Source organism: Gossypium arboreum, chromosome 7 (assembly GCF_025698485.1).
Source record: "Gossypium arboreum isolate Shixiya-1 chromosome 7, ASM2569848v2, whole genome shotgun sequence".
Lineage (NCBI taxonomy): Eukaryota > Viridiplantae > Streptophyta > Magnoliopsida > Malvales > Malvaceae > Gossypium > Gossypium arboreum.
The window spans coordinates 101,742,412-101,761,985 of NC_069076.1; the positions used below are offsets into that span (position 1 = coordinate 101,742,412).

General features: G+C 33.2%; 3 protein-coding genes across 5 annotated transcripts; 1 reads left to right on the forward strand and 2 right to left on the reverse strand.

Moving 5' to 3' along the window:
* Positions 1-1,628: 1,628 nt before the first annotated feature.
* On the reverse strand, positions 1,629-5,251 carry LOC108467956 (UDP-galactose/UDP-glucose transporter 7). 2 transcript variants are annotated; one of them, XM_017768790.2, is made up of 8 exons: positions 4,552-5,229; positions 4,281-4,465; positions 4,003-4,108; positions 3,658-3,903; positions 3,151-3,261; positions 2,872-3,030; positions 2,197-2,340; positions 1,629-2,063 (listed from the first exon to the last, which is right to left on the reverse strand). In XM_017768790.2, the coding sequence occupies exons 2-8, from the start codon at positions 4,319-4,321 to the stop codon at positions 1,899-1,901; spliced, it is 972 nt and encodes a 323-aa protein (XP_017624279.1). In that variant the 5' UTR covers positions 4,322-4,465; positions 4,552-5,229; the 3' UTR covers positions 1,629-1,898. The 2 variants fall into 2 exon arrangements, with proteins under 2 accessions (XP_017624279.1, XP_017624287.1); XM_017768798.2 differs by having other exon boundaries at positions 1,935-2,063; positions 2,150-2,340; positions 4,552-5,251.
* A 5,843-nt stretch (positions 5,252-11,094) lies between these two features.
* Positions 11,095-12,496, forward strand: LOC108458707 (B3 domain-containing protein REM5-like). Of its 2 annotated transcripts, XM_017758112.2 has the most exons (5): positions 11,095-11,272; positions 11,349-11,637; positions 11,732-11,826; positions 11,910-12,144; positions 12,228-12,496. In XM_017758112.2, the coding sequence occupies exons 1-5, from the start codon at positions 11,204-11,206 to the stop codon at positions 12,317-12,319; spliced, it is 780 nt and encodes a 259-aa protein (XP_017613601.1). In that variant the 5' UTR covers positions 11,095-11,203; the 3' UTR covers positions 12,320-12,496. The 2 variants fall into 2 exon arrangements, with proteins under 2 accessions (XP_017613601.1, XP_052887134.1); XM_053031174.1 differs by having other exon boundaries at positions 11,910-12,496.
* Positions 12,494-18,771, reverse strand: LOC108458696 (ubiquitin carboxyl-terminal hydrolase 19). The gene is made up of 11 exons (XM_017758102.2): positions 18,194-18,771; positions 17,358-17,508; positions 17,160-17,248; positions 16,926-17,011; positions 16,685-16,847; positions 16,458-16,581; positions 15,159-15,316; positions 14,917-15,001; positions 14,048-14,260; positions 13,760-13,821; positions 12,494-13,436 (listed from the first exon to the last, which is right to left on the reverse strand). Exons 1-11 carry the CDS (start codon positions 18,289-18,291, stop codon positions 12,938-12,940), a joined length of 1,728 nt encoding a protein of 575 aa, XP_017613591.1. The 5' UTR covers positions 18,292-18,771; the 3' UTR covers positions 12,494-12,937.
* Positions 18,772-19,574: the final 803 nt, after the last annotated feature.

Genomic DNA, 19,574 nt, shown 5'->3' on the forward strand with positions numbered 1-19,574 from the left:
TAACTAACTTTAGGGTCTTGTTCTTGTGGTTGATATGGAGGATCTACGAGATTCACTCCAAGTTGTTGATTGAGTTGTTTGATATGAATAGACTGAACTGTCTCTTCCTGTTAAACATCAAATGGAGGGTCTTGTTGTTGAGGGTCTTTTCCTAACCATACCTTTTCTATATATTTTTTCATTTCTTTGATTAACCTCTTTTTATATTTTTGTCGTTGTTGGTACAATGTTTGTTGTGGAGAAAGTTGTTTCTCTAACATTCTTATCCTTTCTTGCATCTTAATGAATTGTTGTGAGCTAAAATAAAGAAAATAAAGATTTTGGGAGGTTTGGTCACCTAAGAGACACTAGTTTTTCCTTAATACAATGAGAGTTACACCTACTCATACTGAGCATAATATCTAGGTGAGGGTATTGGGGATTACCTTCATGGTAAGGATGATGAAGATCATAAGAACTATATGGAGGTGAGAGATAGTTTATAGAGGTGGGCCTAGTGGGACACATGGTTGCCTCTAGTTAGTCAACTAGTCCTTTCCAAGACCCTTGTTAAGTGAGAATGTGATATCATCTAAGTTGTAGGGTATGTAGGTGACAAGTGATGGTTGTCTTGTTAGAATGGTCCAATTGTAGAGATAATTGTCTTGCATATTTCCTAGGTCCTTGTGGAACAATGTCGATGGCCGAACTAGACGAGTGGAGCTAGGTGGGAGGTGAAACTGAAAGGTTGGCAAAGGTAACCTTGTGGTGGTAGCGATCACTATATGTATCACAATATTTCATTTAAAAAATTCAATTTTATTGAAAACAAATATAATCCGCATAAAATTACAAAAATTCAATTCCATATTAATTTACAAATAGAACTAAACCTATTAGGTTTTCAACTTAAATCAACCAATTCTAAAAAGTAGTACTAATTTAAACAAAGAATACTAGGAATTTATTGGGAGAATGAAAAGAAAAATATAAAGACGAAAAATAAAACAAATTATTAAAAATAGAAAAAAATAAAATATATATATTCTTCTTATTCGTGTGTTTAGCAAGAAAGATGAAAAATTTGAAAGAATTTTTTTATTGCTTAGTAGTATTAAAAATAAGAAGAAAATTAAAATTTCAAAAATGCATTTTTTAAAATTATATCTCTTATTTTTTTCATCTTATGTCTCCAACTTGATTTATTTTTATGTATTAAAATAAAATAATTTCTCTTATTATCTTTTCTTTCAAATATTTTTTATTGAAAATACCTAAAAGGTTTACAAAATTAATAATACAAAGTTGATATGGATAATTGGACCATTTATAAATGGCTTCACTCAATATATTATTGAGTTAATATATCTGAAGTACTTAAACTTGATAACTTATATCTCCTTGGTACTTATATTTTTTAACCTAATTAGCACCTAAACTTAAAAATCGTAAGTCAACTTAGTACTTTTTTAGCTACCTAACTAATATAGTTGTTAAAATATGCTGATGTGATACTAACAACCAATAGCATGATAACACATGACAAATTAAAAATATTTAGAAAATTATAATTTTTATTTTTTGGGATTGAAAATTTTAACTTATATTGACTAATATTGGAGTGGATGCAGAGAAGACAAAAATTTCGATTCCATGGACATTGCCTTAAACATTTAGAAGAATATATATTTTCTTTAGGTAAAAAGTTAGAAAAGTGAAATATCTGATGATATTATCCCAGGCAATAATTATAAGTACATATAGCATCATTAAAAATGTTCACTCTATACCCTTCTCTTGGGGCCTCCTTTACTTGTCCATACTTTCATAACCATCACCGACACATTGGAGTAACACTTGAAAATGAAAACAAAAAGAAACCAACAAGGCAATATTAACCATGCAAAATTGAGTTCAATTTATCTTCGATGAGCCTCCAAATCCATCACCACTTTGGGTGCTTTAATCTTCTTTTGCTGATATTTGGCGTAAGAATACCACACCCCACCGGCCGTGTTAATAACCAATCCGGTTACGTTCAAACCATGAACTTGCACACCTCCCAGTAACACAAATCCAAGCGTCTAATAATGAAAAGAAAGTATATATCAGGCATCACTTATGTATGTTTTGTGAAAATATTTATCAGTAAGACAAAATCCACACTTACATCCCTTAAAAAGCTTTCCAGGCAGGTTATGGGGCAAACAGACTTACCGTGGATCCAACACCTTTGAGTACTCCAACAATGGTTGTGGTTAGAGCTGAGTTAACTATGGTACACAAAAACATGGTGTAGTTAAGAGCGATCCCCATCACCAATGAAAGTAGTAGGATGAACAAAAACGAGAAAGAATTGCTCTGCACACATAGATATTAAATCAAGTTAGAAATCAAATCTATGAAATCCTAATAACATCCAAGAAACAATTTAACAACTTAAGGAAGATTAAATATTTCAAATAGCAGGGAATCAACTACAGCCGAGATTTTATTTTATCTGGTTATATGGTCCTGATTAAAGGAATTCGGTCCTACTTCCTTTGCTTTAGATGGAAAACATCCCTATGTTCCTAATGGAAGCCTGAAGTAGTTCTTAATATAAACAGAAGTGAAAATGAAATGAAATCCAAGGTGAGACATATTTGAGGGAAAAGGAGCTCTCAGGACCAACGTTGTATAACAATTTATGCGCAATCTAAATTCTCATGCACTTTCTTGATTGGTTAAGCGTCTTAACAAACTAATCTAATCTAAACTGCAGCTATCAACAAGGTTCTGAGGCCACATGTTATTGGAAAAAAACAGTTTCACTTAATCTTGTGACATTTGCTCAGGCCTACCACAATCACAAATGAATTACAATTGAAAGAAAATGTGCAAAGTCCTGACCTTTGCTAATAATAATGCCAAAGAATTTGGGAACTCTCCTGTCGCTATAATGAGAAAAAGCAAAAATGGAAGAGAAAGAAAACTGTTATAGAACATTATCTCTATTGAAGAAAGCCCTTCCTCTGCACCAGACTTTTCCACCAACACAAGGTACATGGTCTGCATTTTGGATTAAACTTCAACATGAGGAAGCGATGCAGGGCGTTAATAATGAACCTCAACATGCAATGCAAGTTCATAACCAACTATATCTATATGTATATACGTGCAAAAGGAAACCTGGAAAAACACAGAAGTTAGGGCCATGGTGTATCCGGGCAAGTCGAAAGAAAAATCTCCAATGGCAGCTACAATAACTCCCACAGCAGTCAAAACTACCGAAAAGGTCACCTGAAAATTGACACAAAGCACACAATGGATGAGAATTTTCAAGACCAAGTGCAAAATATTTTAAGCTTGTTACAAATGACAAAAACAAGCCCATTGAATTCATTGACAAGGAAAAAGATGATCACAAGGACATGTGTCTTTGACACCTTTACTTAAGCTCTGTTTTTATTAAGGGAAAGAGGACAGTTTGATGGTCTTAGATGCATAACATACAATGCAAACAGTTTAACTTTAAAATGGCACCAACATGATAAAGAGGAAGCCATTGACATTGACATGGACATAAACATCAATCAAACCCCTTAACAATCATTTTAAGCTACACAAGCTGTCAACAATCAAGTACCAGACACCAAAATTATACATAAAAAGACGTAAAGAAATGACAGTACAAACCTGAGTTGTAGGCTTTCCCTTTCCAGAAAAGAATCCAGCAATGAGAACAGCAAGTGGTGTGAGCCTCTTTATAGCAATATACATAGGAATATTAACGCCTTTCAAGCTTGCAAGAGCAAATGCCACATTTGCATTGTAAAATAAAGAAATAGGGAGAAGCCTTCTAGCTGTGGTAATATCAACCCCTTTTGCTCTTGTATAACCCATTTGCCGACCAAAGTGAATGAGCAAGGTAGTTGCCAATTGCTAAGACAATCAAGTAACCAAGTAAGTTTGTTTACAATAAACTCAAAGATCCAATGCCCCATTTTGTTTCTTTAAAAGAGAAAACACAAAAAGAAATACCTGCAAAGTAAGAAGGGTCATGGAGTGCGCATATTGCATAATAATTGCTTTATTGATAAAAACCATAGCCATGGATGCAATCCCATATGATAAAGCTGCAAACAAACTACATGGCAAACAAATCTTCAGCTTTACTGATTTAATAACAATGCTTTTTATTTCTGTTCTTTTTTTTTTCCTCTTAAAAGAAAAGAACAGTGTACTTGGTGGGTAAAGTAAATGATGTCTGACATGCAAAATATCTAAGTGTCAGAACAATTACAAGACAAAATTATAACCTTAAAAAGGAACTGCCATCTGCAACAGTGCTGGTATCCATGATTGATAGAGATCGAAGATTGGATTGCCGCTTTTGCAAATCAAAGACAATTTGAATAGCAGTAAATCCAAATCGAATTACATCGTCGAGTTAACAGAATCCAGATTCCACCTATAAAAATATATAAGAACTACAAAGAGATTCCTGCAAATCGAACAACCAGAAAATGGGGTCTTCAGATCGGGAAAAAAGGAAAAATGAAAACCAACCATCATCGGAAAACAAATCACCTGATAGCAGAAATGGTTGAATTACATAGAGACCCAAGGTAGCCTTTTTATGGAATGAAAATCTAGAAAATAAGAGAACTGTTGGATCGAGTGAAAAGGGGAGTTTGAAGGGTCGATGGAGAGGGTTAAGATTAAGAAGTCCAGCGGGAAGGAACGTGAAGATGGAATATCCAATAATAATAATAATAAATAATAAATAATAAATAATAATAAAATAATACAAGTAAAAAAATAAATAGACCGTAAAGAAAGGGGAAAAGGAAGGGAGATTTGGTATATAGAGAAACAGCTGGCGGTGAGATACTGAGAAAGAGAATGGGATTGGGAATTGGAACAAAGACATCGCCATCAGCATCACTTGGGATGCTCCCTTCCTTGCTTGGTTTCATTGCAACACTAATGGAGCTTTGGCTGTTTCGTTGTTGCATCTACCATTTTCCAAGTAGTAGTAATAATTATGTTTCGATGGCTCCATCTGCATCTCATCTACAATTCAGCTTCTTATCACTTTTTTCTTTTCTTTTCTTTTCTTTTTTTTGTTATACGTCTCACGTTTTAACATTCTTGAGTTACGCTAGTCTACCACTACAACACCATTAAAGACAGTAGATACCTTAGGTGACGTGAGCTTGCTTCCATCATGTGTATCATCAACTAACATTCGTCTTCAAGTTCCAAGGAGGCCAAGTTTTCGTCGGGCAATTTTAGTATGCAACCGATTTCAATGAAGCCATTCATCATTGGGCCATTTTCAAGGGCTAAGGATCCAATTCAAGCCACAATGAGATTGTCTACAAGTGGGCCCATTTCAATTGGGTTGACTCCAAGTTGACCTATAATTGGGCCAAAATCAAGAGGGCCATTTTCAAGCTCAAAAGAACCTTTACAAACACTAAGTGGGCCACTCGCAAGTACTAAGGTTAAATGACTTAAAAAGGCAATCACGGGATGCCCCAAGAAGATTGGGTCGAATGTGAAAAGCCCAAGTTCAAAATTTAGATCCAACAAGATCAAGGAGAATGCAACATTCTAGAAGCAGCCCATTCAGATCCTAACACCAGCCACTTGGTTTTCAAGATTCAATCTCTTTACTTAATGCATTCATGAGTGTTTTAATGTCTTTATGTTTGTTATGTTTTTTTATTTATGTTTTAACATTTTATGTTTTAATAGGCTTTTAATATGTCTTAGGTACATCCTCATGGTTGGTTGCACAAGGAACATACACCAAAGATCATTCAGCTTCCATTGATACATTGTATCATGAGAATCCATGCACCATCAACTCTTCACCTACCTTGGGTTTAATGTACAAACAACATACATGAAAGGCCACATATCTTCCTTTAAGATTCAATGCATGTTTAGCCAAGCCAAGGAACATACATGCATGTGTTACGGGGCTTGTAATACCCCCTAACCCCAAACCGTTATCGGAACGAGGTTATGAGGCATTACCGGACATATCAGACAACTTACTAATAATTTACAATTATTAAAAATTTTCATAGTATAATATAAAAATTGAGTCCCTATCTTGAACTCTCGAAGTTCAAACACGTATTAAAAGTAGAACGGGAATTGTTCGAGTATTCTAATTTTTTTTTTTATAAAAATTTCGGTAGCATTTCTGCTTATTTTTACTTAACCCTCCTGCAAATTCAAACCAAAACAACCAACACCAATATTTCACAATCATATAACTAATATTTATATCATTAACAAAATTTTAACTTAATAACTATCATAGCATCATTCAAAATTGGTTAAAAACTTCATTCATTTAATAACTTAATGTTCATGTATCAAAATATCATGTACTTTTCTTTCCATTTCATTTAACCATCTAAATTTTATAATTCATCCTTCACTACCCAAAGTAATATACATATCAAGTGACTAAACAACACCTATGTACATGCCACCTTTACCCAAAAGAAAAATATACATCACCAAGTTTGTGTTGGAGTCGGGATTGTTCTGGATACTGAGTCGGGACACTTGACTTCTACTAACCTGCGCACGGAAACAACCGTACTCTGAGTATGGATATACTCAGTGGTATTACTATAAATCAAGACTATTTAATATTAATAAATTACAAACATCAACCATAAATTTTATAATTATTTAAACTACTTTTATATATAATTATTTTACTTCATAAAATCTTAAATTCATAATTCATTTTTCTCATACTAACTCAATTCATAATTTAACTCATACATTCTTTCTCGTACTTTTCAATAGTGCTAAAACAAATAATCTCATTTTCAAAATTTCATTTCAATTATTTACCCTATTAACAAAGCTCGGATTATGACAGATACACGGATTTCCACCCAAACACACCAGAATATCCAACCCAAACACACCCGGAATATTGTAAATCCTCCATAATACACCGGTATAATATATCCTCCCAACACACCAATAAGGCATTAAATGCCTATTCGGATAAACCGAAGTAGATAATAACAGAAACATCTTCTCAGCCGAACTACAATCTCTTCATCACATCACAAATCCAATGGCATGCCATTTGTATCGAATCTAGTCCGACGAGTTAATAGGGTATTATTTTACTTTTTCTAATTTCAATTTCACATACTTACCTCAAGTCTTATTTACCATACATAACAATTAAAATTTCAGCAATCAATAATAATTAAAATTTGAATTATAGTAATACACACCGTAATTCTCCCGTTTTAGTCCTTGATGACTTTCTCCTTTCCTTTCGATGCTGATGCTTCAGGTTCTTTGTTGGCTACGAAAATAATAATTTATAATCATCAATACAACATGATTCAATTTAATTCATGAGCCTAAACATGCAAATTTAACCATTTTTAATGTATATATATAATTTCACCATTAAGCTGTCTACTTGAGTCATTGTTACTAAATTATTTATATCTTGAGCTACGAAACTCCAAATTAATATCCGTAAATTTTTCTTAAAACTAGACTCATATATCTTCTAACCATAAAATTTCCATAATTTTTTGTCTAGCCATTTAGTACAGTTTATTCGTTAAATACTCCCCTGTTATTTCATTTGACAGTTCTGACCTCTCTCTACTAAAAATAAATAATCTCATTGTACAGAACTCGAATAAGATTCTTGTTTATTTATTTTGAAACTAGATTCATTAAGGAGTTCAGATATATAAATTACACTCCATAATAATTTTTGTACAATTGTTAATGATTTTCCAAAGTTAAAACAGGGCATCTCGAAATCACCCCAAACCAGTATTACAAAATTTCAAATATCTCTTGATTCATCAATTAATTGCTTACACTGTTTCTACTATAAGAAACTAGAATCAATAAGCTTTAATTACATATTTTGTTCATCTTCTAGTTCAATTTATAAAATTTTTAGTGAATTTTCAAAGTCAGACCATTGCTACTTCCCAAAACTGTTTTGATGTAAAATGTTAATAACCAAATTTATAACACCAATTCACACCTTATTCCTATTCAAATTTCATTTAAACTCAAATTTAACTATTAAATTTTCAACATATTTTATTAATTCCGAATTTTCCTCAATTTAGTCCCTAAAACACAAAACTTATAGCTTACTTTGCAATTCAATCCTTATATCTATTCTAACTTGAATTTCATTCAATTAAACCCCTATTTCATCATTTTATTCAACATGAACTTTGTTTAAAACCTAAGAACTTCCAAACTAACAACTTAATTTCATCAAAAACTTGTTTTAAGACTTCTAAAATATCAAAATTATGAGAAAAGGACTTGATTGAGCTTACCAATTAACTCCAAGCTTCATAAACCCTATTTCCCCTTTTCTTTCTTCTTTCTCCCCTGTTTCTTCTCTGTTTTCGTTTTCATTTCCTTTTCTTTTAACTTATTTGTCTCTTTTATATATAATAATAATATAATATAATATAATACAATATACTTAATTATTAAATAAATATATATTTTTTTTAATCAATAAAATCTTTGATATTTTCCACGTTAAACCGCCTCAGCTATAGGAAATGGTTTAATTTCCTCTTAAGTCCTTTTAATTTTTCTTTAATCTATAATTAAACTTTTACCCTTATTCAATTTAATCCTTTTACTAATTACTCTAAATTAAGCTAAATTTACTTAATTAAAACCTAATTAAACACACTACTAGACTCATAAATATTTTTAATAATTATTTTCGAACTTATTTCACTAAGACGGAGGCCCGATAACACACTTTTCTGGTGCCCACGGATTTTGGGTCGTTACAGGGCTAGATCTTTCGTCTCGTGATTTGTTCGTCCAAACTCGCCTAATCAGCATTTACTCAAGTGAGGGCTACTTTAGAACTCCTCATGAGATGTGTTTGAGTAAATACTCTCAATATTCTTTTATTCACAAAGAATAATGAAACAATGAATAGAGTGAGTACAAATGAGGGGAAGACTCTCTATTTATAGTTGAGCTCCCCCAGTCAAGATTACATTACATCAACAGATGAGATTAGTTTATCCCTTGATTTTAGGGATTTACAAGATTACATTAAATCAAATCAAATCTAATCTTTACAAGATATGATTATCTATCAATCTTTAAAGATTAGTTCCCATATTTATCAAGATTGCCTAAGTTGCCATATCTTTATTATCGGGCCAACCAGGCTTCAATCTGACAAGCTTATCTAATAGCTTACTGAATCGAGCCAGTTCTTGCGGGTCAAATGATCCCCATCTAAACAATAGACATCCAATGAATGCATTTGGTGCGATGGTCATGGGCTTTAAACTTTGACCTGTGACACATCACGTCTAAAGGGGGATAAATGTGACTCTTCGTCAATTCATTGAATGTTAAAGTTCATGTACCAGCTAGATTCATGTATTGGTTTGGTACATGTATCTTATTAATGGTCGAATTGCCCATTCCCATTCTTGTGGGATTTGATCCAAGTATAAACATTAGGCCTTAGGCTTATGTAAAAGGCTAATAAACATTAATTAATTAAGGGTTGTTTGGATAGGCGGTATGTCTACCTGCAGTTAGTGTAAAAACAACGGTGGCAGTGAGATTAGATACTGTAGCGATATTGTAGCATGAGACAAAAAGTAAGATAAATGCACCACATTGCACCACACCACCCATCCAAACCCACCCCACCCTAAAAGTTATCTCTTTGGTTCTTTTGAGAACTTTATCCGAACTTATCAAGAATTATTTCTTGTGGCGTTCACCCCCTTCCTAATCTTATCACTCACCCTTTACCTATATTGAGTGTGGCGACTACCTTATAATTTCGGTTCTTATCTTCCTAGATAACGGGTCAAGGTCCTGCTTATACCATTGATTCGTAACTTGTTATAGAAATTGAGTTAAAGTCCTTATACTTTGTTAGTTTCTTAATATAGTTATTGGGTTTAAGTTTTTTTTTTTAATATATTTTAGACGATCGGGCAATAAACTGTGCTCCAATAATTCGAGTTTGAACCTCGTTGTTCTTTTCGAGGTTTAATGCGATTAGAGGATCACATCATTCTATTCAATTTCATTAATTCTTTCAACTTACCAAGTACACTAACCTCGCCTTTTTATGCATCCAAGTCATAGCACCTTAATCTAGATCTAAATATTGAAGAGTCAGATCTACTCCAAGATTAAGTGGACACAATGACATACAAACAACAAAAGAGATCAACTTCACTTTGCTAAATCACCATCTTAAACCTCCATCCTCAATAACTCTTTTCACCACATACGGTATAAACCACCATCATAGTCTACTTAAAATATTTTCTGTAACTTAATTGTTATGCCAATCGGTGCCATTTATGGGAATCTAGAGAAAAAAGCTATGGCTCAATCAACCCAAAACATTTTAAAAGTGCAAGAAAATGAGATCACTTACGAGCAAAATAATCAGCATTACTAGAATCAATATTATAATTAGTATGGATACCAATATGGTTATGATCACGAGCAATATATTTAGCAACAATTAAAGAGCAAAATATCAAGGTTATGCTACTTACAACTATTAGGGACCATTTGGTCAAGGACAATACTACTAACAACCTTAATTAGAGCAAGCACTTGGATATCATCAAAACTATCTGAACCAACTTGATTTCATTAAAGGTAACCAATAGTCGGAGACTTAAAGGGGTTGAGAACCCTACCATAGAAAATAATACTCCCACTGCACAACAATACACTAAACTACAATAGCAAATTAAGCTTTTAGAAAAGTATAATTAACAACAAGAAACCATATAACAGAATACCTAGATCATTCTTAAATTAAGAATCGAACAAGGAAATCCAAAAATGTGAACATAGTATTGGGTCATGATTTAGTGACTATTGAATAGTTTGGTGTCTTAAATGAAAACTTTTAAATAATTCAACGAAAAAATTATAACCTTTTTAGTTAAATGACCAAAATGAAAACTTCAGCCTAATTTAATGACTAATGATGTAATTTATAAAAAAAATTATTGCCAATAATTATTATTTTATAATAAATAAGACATTCAATGTGGTTAAGTGCGTAGGTCTAAGATGTGCCGTTGAGCATCCCAAGTTTCAACACAATGCCTGAAATAAATGCAAGCTTCGTCAGTTTCCCCAAGGAACTAGAACATCTCAACTCACTTTCAACGCAGCTATGTCCATTGCTTTATTTTCTCCCACTATTCCTCACTTCTTCCAACCCCTCTTACCAGGCTTCCACCTTGTAAGTATCTCTCTCTTCTCTCTGCATTCTGCTGTGTTGCTAAGTAGAGCTAAAGTAATGCATGCATTATTTGCAGTCAATCCCTCTTTCATTTTTCAAGGACTACTTAAAGGGTCAAATTAACTGTGAAAGTGCCGTCCTGAGAAGCTATGGAAGAACATGGTCAGTGAAGATTAGAGACCGGAGATTTGAAGATGGGTGGCAAGATTTTGCACGAGACCATGATTTACATGTGGGCGATTTCTTGGTGTTCAGATATGGAGGAAATATGGTTTTTGATGTTGTGGTGTTTGATACTAGTGCCTGTCAAAGACAATATCCACTATTAGCTACCCAAACCCAACAAACCGCAAAAGAGATTGGGAGTAAGCTCTTTCATTCTTTTTCCTTATATATGTCCATGTGTATATACATTGATACTGAGAAAGTATTGCTTAATAGTATGATTTGATGGTTTAGAACAACATGAGAAACGGACAAGCACTTCGGTCACCCTTGAAAGCCCTCATTTTGTGTCAAATTTGACCCTTGAATCCATGAAAAGCTTCAGACTGGTAAGTTTATTTATTTGGTACAAAAAATACGCCTGTAAAATCAATTCAATAGGCATCACAGTTATGTTTCATATATCGTACAGAATATTCCAAGAAAATTTGCAAGGTCCAATGATCTGGACAGATCTTGTGAGACGGTTCTTGTTGATGAACAAGGTCGGTCATGGATGGCAAGTATACGGCTCAAAGATTCAGACGGTCAAGTCTACATTGGACGCGGTTGGAGAAACATTTGCATTGGAAATAGCCTCGGTTTAAAGGATTGTGTCAAACTTGAGCTCATTGGAAATGGAATTACGCCTATATTTAAACTTTATAGTATGTTAAACAAATCTTGTTTATCAATTCGGGATTTGTTTTCTCCCAGTATTACTGATCAAACAACTCTTTTTGTTTTTCAGAGGTTGCAAGCAACTCAGATGCCAAAAAGTTGCCTAATTATTTTGGTTCCAACGCTGGTTGTTCAGGAGGATCAACCATAATTTTAGAATGAATAGCAATTAAATGATAAACAGTGAATCCTAAGCAGACAGGCCAAGTAAAATGTTGTTTTGTCTTATATATTTTGCACTGTGCTATGAAAGTGAAAAGGTGTGGAATTTGAAATTAATATGTAATTCTGTGCTGATGTGTTAATAAATAGCTTAAATATGTTGCAAAACTGAAATAATTCAAGCCCTGAGCTTAGATTTATTGACAATGGAATTCCTGTTATAATTCTAACCACATTCTTCGACTGTGTAACCCTAAAATGGTTAAGGGTCAACTTTAAAAAAATAGAATCTATTTAGTATTTTCAATGATGGGATAATCCAAACAATAACTATATGAACAAAGTAATTACCCCATAAACTGCAGCCAATTACATCAAGGGAAACTACCTTGCCATCGACAATTCGCATTTCAAAGCGGGGTTTGAGCTCGAGATGTCTCATCTTTCACAAACCATCCCCTTCAGTAGATGGACTAGATTTGGAACTGGCCATATCTACGTCTTGTGAATCTTTCATCACATAACTAGTTGATACTTGCGAATCTAGCTCACAGCTATTTATTTCGATTGGAACAAATGAAAATTGCTTTGCATCAATTGTCTTCGCACTTTTGGCTTTTATATATCTTCGGAGTTGGTTGCATCAAATAGATCTTTGTCAGACCTGCAAATCCCCTTCATATCAGTTGAACATGGCAGAGTACTAATCCTATCCATATTCTCTGGGTTTCCTCTCACAGCTATAGAATTAACCTTATCCATATCATCACCATTTATTCGGATAACTTCTGAATCAATCTGTAAACATGAATTGTTTTCACAGAAGGAAACTTCCTCAGAAAGAGAGGAGTTGGACTTTAAACTAACCACATCACCATCCTGATGTTGAGCATCAGTATTCATTCCTGTAGATGACTCAACTTTAAGTCCAGGAATTTCTGAATGCAAACTACCATTCAATGACAAGGACGGAGAAAGACTAGAAGTGATGGACTCATTTTCAGGTAGGCACTGAATTTGCTGCTTTGGACAATGTTCAACTAAAGCTTTAATTGATTTCTCTTCATCATTCCCCTGAGTTCCTGAAGTTCTAAGACATGAGGGGCGTACAGAAACCCTGCACAAATAGTTTCCCTGTAAGGTCACTGATATAAAGCACTTGCAAAGATGATTACACATACAATAAAAGCAACCTTTTTGACAACCAAAATCCATGTATCCCTCCTTTACCAATTTAAAAGGGGCCAGTGATGCAGGAGTATCTAAATCTTAAAATCTCAATAGTTGCAATTTTATCTCAACAGGTTAATTCAGATCAAACATTCAAGAATTATGGGGTTCTAATTAATACATGCTGCAAAGTAAATCAAAGCTTTGAACAGAAGAATGGGAGAGAAAAAAATGGCTTTAAATGCCAGAATTTACCAAGGAAAAAGGTACCTGCTATATAAAAGCATATATGCAACCTGAGAAAGGACCTCTGCCAATTCAACCCTCATAACCTGGAGAAAGTGGCAGATCACATCAAGTTCACAACAGAAAACTCAAGTAAACCTTTTTTTTTTTTTTGTCTACCACTTTGTAATTATGATTGAAGGCGAATGACACAGTGATCTTGGCACAAATAAAACTCCGCAGAGAGATTCTTTTAATAGGTACAACACTCACAATCAGAAAAGGGAAATGGTGGTAATACATGTGTGTGCGTGTCAGAGAGAGAGGGAGTACCTTACAGTCGTCAATTCTATACCAGTTTCCATTGAAATCTTGGGTATAGCAGATATAATGACCAAAAAAGGATGCATTTAACATATCCAAATGGACAACAACTGCATAAAGTTTGTACACATTGGTATCATCTCCATCCCCACTCATGTAAGAGGTAAGATCTAATGTCTCAGGAAAGCTAACTCTTTTGTTGAGTTTCCCAAACCGGCCACTCTGCAAAGATTTTCAATAGAAATTTCAGCCATAAAAAAGAGTAAACTACACCTAAAGTCACTAAACTATTAGTATGTGTACGTTTTGGTCAACTTTAAAAAGTTACAAAATGATTTCTAAACAATTCAAAAATTTTCATTTAAGTTACTAGGTTGTTAAAGTCGATATTATATGGCCTTCTCTATTCGCATTGTCTGCACTAAACGAAAGCTCTCATCCCCTTCTCTTCTACAATTAAGTTTTTTTTCATGAAATATCTTTAAACATCACGAATCTACGAACTAGAATTCAAACAGCTTTTTTCTCCAATCTTTGACATTGACTGTTAGATATCTAAGGTGTGTTCTTCCACTTGTCGATGAATACTGATCCATTGTATCGATCGTTGAATCATTACTTGGAGCTAGCTAGACTTTCTTAAAAAAAAAAAAAAAGACTTAACAGCCCATTGACTTAAATAAAAACTTTCGAATAATTTAGTAATCATTTTATAACTTTTTAACATTGTGTGACCAAAATATAAATTTCCTAATGGTTTAGTGACTTTAGGTATGATTTACCCAAAGAAATCAATGATTCTATTAACCAGCAAACAAAAAGAAGACAGTAAGCATCAACAAAACAAACAAATAACATATGCAAGATGTAGGTAAGACCTCAAATCTTTTTAAGGCAATTGTAAGAATGTTAGGAGCCCATCGTATAGTAAGCCGCTTCGATGCCTTGACATAGTCATTGCAACTGAAAATAATAAACACCATAAATAAACCAAATAGGTACAAATCAATGTACAATAAAAGCATATAAAATGTAGCTAAAATTCCAGTCTCAATAATTTAAAACCATGCAAACTAAATTATATAGATCTTGAGAGCAAGTGAAGGGGAATGAATGATACCCATCACATTTGTACATATTTTCCCCATGAAGCCACTCTTTAACAGTGAATTGATCAAGGCATTCCTCCAACGATGAAGCATCTCCATTAATTTCAACAGTTAAATCCATCATATTTTCACATTGATTTGAAATCTTATTGCAATTTGTACAAATCACCTGCAAGGTTTTAACATGATGATAAAGCATATAAATCAGGGTACAAACTAAGCATTGAATAATACCAAGCAAGGTGATTTATATGAAGGATTATGGCAAAATCAACTGAACTATCCTTTAGGGTGTGCTTTGTTGGGTGGAAAAGTGGAAAGATGGGAGGAGGGAATGGAAAAGTGAAAGGAAAATAAATTTTAAGTGTGCTTGGTAGGGAAGAAAAGTGAGAGGAAAGAAAATGGAAGGGATGATCATTTTCCATCCAAATGCATAAAAACCAATATTTCTAAATTGAAATGATGTGAGGGGAGATGTGTATGTTACCTCAAAATTATGAATTTTTCAAATGTTTTATTTCTTTTCCTTTCCTTTTTCAACTCTACCAAGCAATGGACGTAAAAAAAATTACTTTTTCTTTCAATTTTTCCATCTCTCCTACCAAGCAGACCTATGGAAAGAAAAAAATAATATTTTCCATCATTCTATTTTTCTACCCCTTCAAATTTCCATCTTTAGAAGAATGGAAAACATTATTTTTCTTTCCATAGGTCTGCTTCCAGGAGAGATGAAAAAATGAATTCCATCCATTGCTTGCTAGAGTTGAAAAATGAAAGGAAAGAAAATAAAACATTTAAAAAATGCATAATTTTGAACTAACATACGCATCTCTCATTTTCTCTCCTCTTATCTTTCCAATTTGAAAGAATTAGTTTTCATGCATTAGGATGGAAAATGGTCATCCATCCTATTTTCTTTCGTCCCATTTTTCTTCTCAACCAAGCATACTCCAATTTTATTTTCCTTTCACTTTTCCACTCCCACCTCCCATCCCTTCACTTTTCCTCCCAACCAAACACACCCTTAATGTTAAGATGTTCAGACTCTGAACAAATGCTGGCCTAGTTAAGGAGCAACACTCTTATTCACATTGAGTTTCCAATTCATATGGCTACTCTAGTTTTTCTTCAAGGGGGGGGGGGGGAGATGGAGGAAAAAGCCTAAATTAAGGAGCAAATGGAAAAAACACAATGTTGCATAACATTGTTTGCTGAATCCAAAGATACAGTATCTCTATCAATGCCAAATAACAAAAGTTCAATAGCAAAAAGGGCGAAAATCAATTATTCTAATCAATAGGATACATCACCTGCGACTGTAGATGACCACCAAATATGTGCTGAATAAGTGTTGTCTCTTGAGAGCTATGATCAACTGCTTTTTCTCCACCAAATTCATCAAGGCAGACTGATTGCATTGTATCAATAGCAAACCTGAAAAAAAGGCAATGATAATTACAAATAAATCTAGAAGCCAACAACTTCCTCTTAATTTCAAGATGTTAAAAGAGAATGCAATCAAATATGAGATGCTAACCTCATGAATTCATGAGCATCCTCCTGTCTTCCATAACCAAGATTACCTCCAATATTAGGCAACCGTGAGAGAATATTAGTTGGTGAAAATGGATGATGACTTTGGCTTGATCTTTCAATGTGAGTTTGAAGTTCGCATAGAAAGCACCAATCATTACGTCTGCCTGGAAAGAAGAAATTACAATGAAGGTCAGATGCTGTTCAAGAACCTTGAGAGTAGCAGTTTCAGTTTCTAAATTTACACTCTTTCCGATGCCCTTTCTCCAACAGGTAAGCAACAAGAGGCCGAGTAGAAGCAAGGCACTGCAGAACAACATTGGCAAAGCAACTGTAGGCAAAGGACAAACATGGAAAAATAAATAAAGATTAGAATAAGAAAAATAAACTTATCCCGTCTAATAAAAAGTTGTAACAAATAACAATAATTATAAACAAAAGCTTGAACAAAAAGAAATATAAGCATGGTAAATATGAACCTATTTCCACAATTTAATAGTCCACATGGACGGAATCCTGGTTTCTCCCAGTTGAAAAGTTCTACAAACTCATTATATGGGAAAAGAACCTGAAAAAAGGGAAAAAAAAAAAAAAAAGAAGAAAAAGAAGAAGAAGAAGAAGAAAGAATGCGTTTTAAATTTACTTCTATTGGTTTTAAAGAGGTTCAAAGGATTAACCTCTGTTGGCTTCTTGCTGATTGTAGAGGTTCCGCGGGCAGGAACCAAAGCAACTCCTGAAAATGATTTTGTGTTAGCAGTCTGTGCTGAATTTACTTTGCACTTTGTCTTATGCCCGTCTTTCCAGTGCACCTTCTGGCAAGTTAAGGAGCTGAAAAAGAAAGTAAAAGTAATGAGATCAAACCATTCAAATGATGAATACATAAATTAAGAAATTAGTAAATCATCGTTCACTAGCATGCTAATAGAGAATTCTTGTTTTATTATATCGGACAACAAATGCAAATTTTGAAGTCAAGGATCATTGAGATTAAGAGGCTTTTCGATAACTCATGCAAATAGGACTAGAAATATGGCATCTTTCCGTAGAATTGACTGATAGGTGATCAAAGTATCGACATTGAACTTTCAAGGCTTCTAATTTATACACACCATTAGTGTTGAATAAGTCCAGATTCTATAAGCAAAAAAATCCAGGAAACCCCAATATGGCAGCAAAAATAATTCTTTCTATATTCTGACCTATAAATAAGAAAATACCAAATGATTATTTTATTTTAAGAAAAAGTGAAGTAAATTAAAAAGCATAAAACTTGCAACTTAATAGAAAAAAAAAACACCAAAAATTCAATCATAAGAATTAACTTACCTCAATTTGGAAAAAAAAAAACTTTCCTATTTTAATTTTCGTTATCTCGAAAAGCAAAAGAAACTTCAGCTATAACAATAACGAAAAACAGCAGTAATCATCGCAAAAAAAAAAAAAGCAAAAACAAAAAAAAAACACTAAAATAAAATAAATTATTTGGGGGAGGGATGGGGGAAGCGTTGTGTACCAATAACGAACAGATTTACACCGCGAGCACTTCTTGGAGGCGGGATTGGAACAAACGGCGCAAGTAGAGACGTCGTTGTCGATGGGGATGGAAGGCATTATTTGTTGACGATCGAAATTGGCGTCCAATCCGAAGTATTTCGAGGCCGTATTTTTTATCAGGTGAAGAGCCCCAAAGCCAATATAAAAAGTGTGAATAAATTGCAGGATATCCAAATTTAATTTAACACATGCATCTACACGGTTACTAATTTTTCTTCATCGAATTTTTCAATACCAACATTAACTTCATTACTAATTTGTAATTCTTATATATTCAATCCAAAAAAAACCTTTTTACTCTTACTCAACCCCAAAAGGGTTTAAGATGAATTTGAATAAAAAAATTTCCAAAATACAAAATTAGCAAAATCTAACTTTTATAAAAACAACAATATCAGCAGCGGGGTTAATTTCTATAGTGCCAGCTCTTTTTTTTTTTTCTTGTTTAGTTAGCTAAGGAAGGTATCTTATGAAACAAATATAATAAATCAATGCCAAGACTCAGAGGCTGAAACCCTCTTCGCTCTATTTAAATTATGCCTAATTTAATGCCGTTTTTGTGGTCTAAGGCAGTTAGCGCTTCACTTTCATTGGTATAGTTTCGGATCAAGTAAGTTTAAATAGTAAAAATTATTATTTATTTAGTTAATTAAATATTAAAATAGTTATTAATATTTCATAATTAATAAATTTAAATAAATAATTTAATTAATTAATTAATTAACAAATTAAAATTATTCGAATTAAAAATTTAGATCTAACTGATGGCTCAAACCATTCATATAATAAATAAACATTGAAGGAAAAAAAAAATGGCTTTGATTTATATGTTAGATCTGGCACATGGCTCCAACTAGGGATTTCTTTGTGTGATTTTATATATTTAGGGAATAGAATATATAAACATGGTTGAATCTCTAAAAAAAGTTTAACTTAGCATTGGTTAAAATGCAGATTAAAGAATAGTAACATGTTAAGTATAAGTCGTAGTGTTTGGAGTTGATAAATGTCCTATAAGATATGGTAAAATATAATAAATTGCTACAGAATTTAAAAGTTAATTAAGAAGCAATTAGTAAAACCAGAGTTTTAGGGAGATTAGAAAAACCGTGAGTTTTGAGGATCAATGAAATGGGGCATTTTGTTAAAAGGGTTTAGTGATACAGTGCATTCCATTCGACTGAGTAACAACCTTTGGTAACAGCCTAACAGTCCGTTGTAATTGCCTTTTTGATTGGCTCTAAAAACCAATTGAAAATTGTTGTGCTTCTTGAAGAAATAACCCAGTTAAAATTTGGTTTCTTTTACTCTTCTCCCTTTCCTCTCATTTTCCCTCCTTC

Bases quoted from the DNA above. Each gene is read 5' to 3' on its own strand.
- LOC108467956 (XM_017768790.2), bottom strand. From the start codon at position 4,321: ATGGATACCAGCACTGTTGCAGATGGCAGTTCCTTTTTAAG. The intron at 4,109-4,280 runs GTTATAATTTTG...TTTGCCATGTAG, and splicing joins GATGGCAGTTCCTTTTTAAG to TTTGTTTGCAGCTTTATCAT. The intron at 2,341-2,871 runs GTCAGGACTTTG...CTATGTGTGCAG, and splicing joins TGGCATTATTATTAGCAAAG to AGCAATTCTTTCTCGTTTTT.
- LOC108458707 (XM_053031174.1), top strand. From the start codon at position 11,204: ATGTCCATTGCTTTATTTTCTCCCACTATTCCTCACTTCTTCCAACCC. The intron at 11,273-11,348 runs GTAAGTATCTCT...CATTATTTGCAG, and splicing joins TCTTACCAGGCTTCCACCTT to TCAATCCCTCTTTCATTTTT. The intron at 11,638-11,731 runs GTAAGCTCTTTC...TTGATGGTTTAG, and splicing joins AACCGCAAAAGAGATTGGGA to AACAACATGAGAAACGGACA.
- LOC108458696 (XM_017758102.2), bottom strand. From the start codon at position 18,291: ATGCCTTCCATCCCCATCGACAACGACGTCTCTACTTGCGCCGTTTGT. The intron at 16,848-16,925 runs GTAAATTTAGAA...TCTTCTTTCCAG, and splicing joins GAAAGGGCATCGGAAAGAGT to GCAGACGTAATGATTGGTGC. The intron at 14,261-14,916 runs GTCTTACCTACA...AAATCTTTGCAG, and splicing joins TTGCCTTAAAAAGATTTGAG to AGTGGCCGGTTTGGGAAACT.